The 6,796-nt window shown below is 38.4% G+C and overlaps 1 protein-coding gene across 1 annotated transcript; it reads left to right on the top strand.

The window, feature by feature from the left end:
- Window positions 1-215: 215 nt before the first annotated feature.
- Window positions 216-707, top strand: LOC147460387 (uncharacterized). Its single transcript, XM_086510012.1, has one exon. It carries the CDS (start codon window positions 216-218, stop codon window positions 705-707), a length of 492 nt encoding a protein of 163 aa, XP_086366138.1.
- The last annotated feature ends 6,089 nt before the right edge of the window (window positions 708-6,796 follow it).

The following is a 6,796-nucleotide window of genomic DNA, read 5'->3' as shown; positions in this document are numbered from 1 at the left end:
TATTGGTAATACCCGCTGTTTATGTCATGATAGCTTATTATTTCATCCGAACATTTTTTGGGTTCCTACTTGCTTTTGCAGTGCTTTTTTCCGTGAATCTGAAGATGCCTTGGTGGGCTATTGCCCTAAAGCCTCTTTTTGATTATGACTGCACTATCTAAAGCTCCTTGTAGCTTAGCTGATGATTGTAAATAAATCATTGTGTTATGTTTTTTATGGTTGGTTCATTCCAGGACTTGAAGCAGGCAATGGTGATCAGGAAATATGAAGATTTCCGCAAGAGAGAACAAAGAGCCCGATTTAAGAGAAGAGCAGATGTAGGTTTGGTTGTTGAAAGAGAAGGGAATGAAGCAGCCAAAGGGATAGAAGACTTAACAAAGGCACATGGCTGTGCAAAAATTATCGAGAATGAGAAAAGAGCAAAGATAGCGAAAGGGATTGCACGATATGTACTTCAAAGCACAAGTGGAATGGGCATGGACACCAAGAAAGACATCTTCAATCAGATGAGTCAGCACCCTTCACTGAAAGCTATCCAGAATGACAAAGCATCAACACCTTGTTTTACAGATACATTGATAGGAAATATTCAGAACACACTTCAAGACTTGAAGAGGCCACAAACTGAAGATGAGATGTTCCTCAAGAGGTCTACCATGATGATTCTTTTGAACTCAAAAAACCTCAGAGGAGGCACAAGGCCTTAATGTTAATTTTGTCTCCAAGCCACTTTCTATTCATAGAAGGAACTTGTATGGAGCCAAGAATCAGCTACTCCAACAAACTGAGAAGACCACTTTGCTCTTTGCCACATGTCATTGGAGTCTTCAAAAAAGTTGCATACCTGAAGAGGTAAAGGAGCTAATAGTCAACTTTTGGATGCTTGAGACTCGTGCATCCCCCAACAAAAAAGACATATGTCAAAAGAGAATTGGTCGGAAGGATTATATCGAACATCCCATCCATTTATTGGAAGTATCACATGTATGGAAGAAAGTGTATGCCATGTAGTGGCTTTTTGTATTTGTTAGATACTCTTGTCGGGTAGAAGCTTTTCGACTGCACAACTATTAGAATTACTTACATAACTATTGCCAGGGTTTAGCTACCAATTATTGACCATTATCTATCTGTTTTGCTGCCAATTATGTGTTTCATGGCTGTTCGTTATAGTTATTCTTTGGCAATGGCTAGTTAATAGCTGTCAAATTTTTGCTAGTAGCTATCCGTGTTTTATAGATAACTCATCCACACTAATAGCTATCAAATGCAGTTTACTTCATAGCCACCCACTAGCTATGTTGCATCTTATAATAACTAGTCAAATATATGTCGTAGTTGTTCACTATATTGGCCAGTTGATAGCTGTCAAAGTTTGATCGGTATCTATGTGTTGTTACATAACTTCTTCCAGGCTATCTGATTGGTATTGATATTGATAGCCAATAATGACTATTTTTGTAATTACCTACTTGTTGATAGTGATAGATACTAATAACTGTTCTGTTATTAGCAGTTGTGTAATAGCTATTGATCAGGTATTTGCCTTAGGTGAAACTATTTTATAGCTAGAGATTTTTATAAAATATCTCTTGATAGCTCTTTGATAGAGATTGATAGTTGCTCATGGCTTGTGATTGCTATTTCATAGCCAAAATTTTCTTTTTAATAGGTAATCAAGATATTTTATAGCTAGTCAAGGACATTCTATGGCTAGTGATGACTATTGATAGCTAATAATCAAGTATTTTCTTTAGGATGAGGTATTTCATAGCTAGTCAAAGCTATTTGATATCTATTCATGGCTAGTTATTGCTATTTCATAGCTAGTGTTTGCTATTTGAAAGATATATATTTTATATGTAGTAATTGCTATTTGATAGCTATTGGTAGCTCTTTGATAGCTATCGATAGCTATTCATAGCTAGCAATTGCTATTTTATAGCCACTTATTGGTATTTGAAAGCTAAATAATAGATATTTCATAGCCGATGATTGCCATTTTATAGCTAGTGATCGCTATCAATAGCTAATAATCAAGTATTTTCTTTAGTTAAAGCTATTTCATAGCTAGTGATTGCTGTTTGATAGCTATTGATAGCTATTTGATAGATATCTCATAGCTAGTGTTTGCTGCTATTTCATAGCCAAAGCTATTTCATAGCTAGTGATTGCTATACGATAACTACTAGAATAGCTCTTTGATAACTATAATAGCTAATGATAGCTATTTCATAGCTAGTGTTTACTATTTGACAGCTATTTTATAGATAGTAATTGCTGTTAGATAGCTATTGATGTTCATAACTACTATTTGATAGCTATTAATAGCTCTTTGGTAACTGCTATTTGATAGCTTTTCCCAGCTAGTGTTTGTTTCGTAGCTATTGACTACTATTGGATAGCTATTGATAGCTAGCTATTGATAGCTAGCTATTGATAGCTAGCTATTGATAGCTAGCTATTGATAGCTAGCTATTGGAAGCTATATTATAGATAGTGCTTGTTTTATAGCTATTGATAGCTTTTTGATAGATATCTCATAGCTAGTGTTTGCTATTTCATAGCCAAGGCTACTTTATCGCTAGCGATTGCTACTCCATAGCTAATAATAGCTCTTTGATAACTATAATAGCTTTTCATAGCTAGTGATTGCTATTTCATAGCTAGTGTTTAGTGATTGCTATGTGGTTTCTATTGGTAGGTGAAGTAGATAGCTATTGACAGATCTTTAATAGCTGTTTATAGCTGGTGATAGCTACCTCCCAACTATTGATAGCGGTTCTTAGATATTTCATAGCTAGTTATAGCTATTGATTTTGATAACTGCCATTTGATAGCTATTGGTAGCTCTCTGATAGCTATTGATCAGGTGTTTGGTTTAGGTGAAAGGTAATTTATAGTTAGTGATTGTATACAAAAGCTACTAGTAGCTGTTTCATAGCTATTTATAGCTAGTGATTTCTACTTTATGGGTATTTGATATATAATGATAGCTTTTTTCTATAGATATTTATAGCTAGTGATTTTTATTTCATAGCTTTTGATAGCTATTAATAGCTACGGCTTACTATTGATAGATATTGATAGCTAATGGGTAGCTTTGACACATGATTTCTTCGTCATTCAAGCTTTCTTGTTGTGGAATGCAGGCTGAGCTCTACCAACGTTTCAAAGATGACAATCTGGATGTAGCAATCAAGCTTGGTGCTTTTGAATCAGAGAAGCCCTACTTTCTGCAAAAGCTGAAGGATAGGCTGACATGTTTTTGTATTTACCATGTGAAAATTTCATATTTGAAGGAGGCTGTGAATCATATGCGTAGTCAAGCATTTGGAATGCATGGTGGGTTGTGCAAATGTGCATGCGCTGTGCAATCATTTATCACTTGCAGGAACATGTGTTGCTACAAAGTACAGTGTGAAGAGCATTTAAAGCTTATAGATTCTCTATTGTGTCCCAAGCAAGCTAGCTCTACCTACCATGGTCTAAAATGCCACATGGGTCAATGTACAAAATGTGGGGCAGAGAAATTTGTATGCTGTCCACAAGAGCTGCTAAAGGATGCAAGAACCATCAAAGTCAAAGTATTTAAGGATGTGGAAACAGGCAAATGTGAAGGTGGAAAGAAGAAGAAAAGGAAGGAACTTCTATGCGAGGAGATGATGACTGTTGATTTGCTACAGGTATTCAAAAAAGATCTCCAATTTTTCATCAAACATGACTTCGTGTATTGGTGGCAAGCTGAACAGTTCAAAGCATGCATCACGCATTTTCCTGAAGATGTTGTTGTATCTGTGGTGGATTTTGCTGAGAATTATTCATTCAAGGAGCAGAATGAGATCCAATTGATGCATTGGTATTCCATTCAAGTCACCATTTTTGTACACATTACCTACTATCGTGTTGGACCTGAGATAAAAAAGACTTTGCACCTTTTCATTTCTGATGATAAATATAATGACACTTTGTTTGTCCAACACTGCTTTATGCTACGTTGGCAATGGATAAAAGATAGAGGCTTGGAGGTTATCCAGCACTGGGTTTGGTCAGATGGGGCAGCATCGCAGTTCAAGGCAAAAGGCCTTTCTATTTTGTTGGTAGATATGCTGCTTTGACAGAGGAAAGTGACGGTGTATAACTTATTTGGAAGTGGCCACGTGAAAGGACAACATGATGCGGCAGGAGCAGTCGTGAAAAGGGCACTTACACACGAGCAGATGAAGAGCAATGGAGCTACGCTCAAATGTGCAGCTGATTTTGTGCAATTTCTTCACCAGCATTTGTCCGATGGGTCCATTGCTCACTACCCTTCCAAGCATAGGCAGGTAGAGCGTGTGTTTTGGGAGGTCAAGCTTGGAGAAGTGTCCCTGGAGAACAGATGGGATTGTGAAGCTATCCCTAATGCACGCTCCATACATTCTGTTCGGGGCTACTCAAAACAAGATGGCTCCTCCATCGCACACAGGCAGCTATCTTGCTATTGTAGTGCATGCATGCACAACCAGTGGAAGAATTGCAGCAACAAAACACACGTGTCTAGCTGGAGTTTCCACAAAATTGCTCAAAGTGATGGTGGAAATAGTGATGACAAATTTGAGGATCCTATCTATGAAGGGCACTATGAAGCATTGAGTGATGCGATTCAGGTAGGTGAAAACTTGGCTGTCAATGCTGAGGAGGGGAACGAAGAAGGTATCGACTTTTACTTGATCAAGAGCACAAGCACATTGGAGAATCTCAAAGCACACGACGTCGATAGTTGGGGCAGTGTGTTTGAAGCAGGGTCGCAAAGTTTTGAAAGGCCTCTATTATAAGCAGGTTGACGATTATTGTTACAAGATTTTGGGCAGAAACACACTCTTCATGTACTCCCATCTTGTCAGGTGTATAAAAATCCCACTGACAGTAGTCCAGGGTGCTAGGGGATTGTATACGATCTTGCCGGAGGTCTTTGAATCTATATACAACAGAATTCCATGGGAGATGTAATTTTAATCGTTTGGTTTTTATATGAGCAAACAGGTCTTGTCATTCTATTCATATGGTCTACATGCATTGCTAGTCAATTATGCAGGGTTAACAGGTACAATTTTTTACCATTCACTGCCAAATCTACAAGTAATTTATCCTATCTCTATCAATACAACTCTCATGGCACCAAAACATGGAAATTGAGCAAATCCTAAACAAATGATGTTTATGTACTCGAACTTAAGACCGGAACTTAATAAGCTTCGCACGAAAGTAAACAGTGCAATGTCGCATAAATCCAGATTTTGTATAATGTACTCAACATAAGAGTAGAACTTAATAACCTTCTCAGGAAAAAAATAGTACATGGTCGCTTTGAGTGATGAATTATATTACAGATTTTTGCAATGAGCAAGAACCATCAAAATTATGGTGTTACAAATAGGATGACCAGAGGGGATTCTCTAAATCTGCACAAAAGCTACATCCACTAGCTGTTACAAAAAGCAGGCTGTCCAAACATCAGAGGCAATCCACCAATGTGCCCAAGCGTGTCTATCCAGGTCGTTTATGAAGAGTAGGGTCCCACACCACCTTGTAGGCCTCCTTTTGCTCTGGGCAATCCCCCACTTTGTCAGATGCCTCCCGCTGAATCTCCTCAGAGGTCTTCTTTTCAATTATGCCACATCTAACATGATGGCAACACTCTAGGCTTCCCGCTGAATCTCCTCAGAGGTCTTCTTTTCAATTCTGCCACATCTAACATGATGGCAGCACTCTAGGCTTCTCTGTCCATGCAACTCTATAAGATCCTTAACAATCAAGTCCTCTTCACTGCCCCAGGTGCCAAACACATATCCTCCTCTTGTAACAAACTGCGTTCTATCCCCTGCCTTCAGGTACTTGTACAGCCATAGGGCAAGCTTATGTGTAAGGAATGGACTTCGAGTTGTATTGTTAGGCGAGCCAAACGCTTGTACAATGCAACAATTGCCAGAACAATTAAGTATACACTTGTACAAACGGTCATCAACCAGTAGCATATTGTGTGGACCAAACTGACCATTACACCTGTTCCAAAAATCATTGAGGTGCTTGAAGAAAATGGGTTTTTTTCCCTTGATTTTGTGATTATGAAGCACATCACAGGAAGTCTGTGCAATGAACCCTGCTACGAGTCCTCGTAAACCTGGAAAGCATTCACGGAAACGCTTTACAACATTATGTTCCATGGTTGAGCTCCAAATGAAGACACTGAAATGAGTTGCTGCCCACAATAAGAATTGCCTTGCATCGGGCTGCACAATGAAGTATATCCTTCTTGGCCTCTCCTCCAGTACCTGGTCATTTTTGTAGATTCCATGTAGGGAAAAACATATCGTCTTCCGGATCTGATTTATGAATCAAAAGACCATTCATATCCAAAATAAGAGCCCCAGGATCATTCTGTGCACTTTCTGGGACAACATGATAATCCTCCTTAGCTGATGCAAGCATCTTTCTCGGATCATTGCACTTTGAGAAAGCCAATGAACATGAGCTGGATGCATACACGTGTGCCAACCTGATGTGGTACATCCGCTTGAGCGCCATGTACCGTCTCCACCTTTTAAACGGGTGATCTATCATGAGTTTTCTTTGGCCTTGACTTGGGCTTTGTTTCTGACGGTGGACATACTACTAGCATCAAGATTTATTCCTTATGAATTACTACATACACAAGACTGTCTACAAAAGTTGACTAATTGTGAGGAAAAACAATAAAATATTTGCAAAAATAGCTTGGAATAGCATTCATATTATGTCCTTGAAATAGAAAAGT

The sequence above is a fragment of the Adiantum capillus-veneris genome, chromosome 4 (genome assembly GCF_014529385.1).
Source record: "Adiantum capillus-veneris isolate H3 chromosome 4, ASM1452938v2, whole genome shotgun sequence".
Lineage (NCBI taxonomy): Eukaryota > Viridiplantae > Streptophyta > Polypodiopsida > Polypodiales > Pteridaceae > Adiantum > Adiantum capillus-veneris.
Note: the sequence above shows the minus strand (reverse complement) of the source record. Positions and strands in the feature narration are given on the sequence as shown.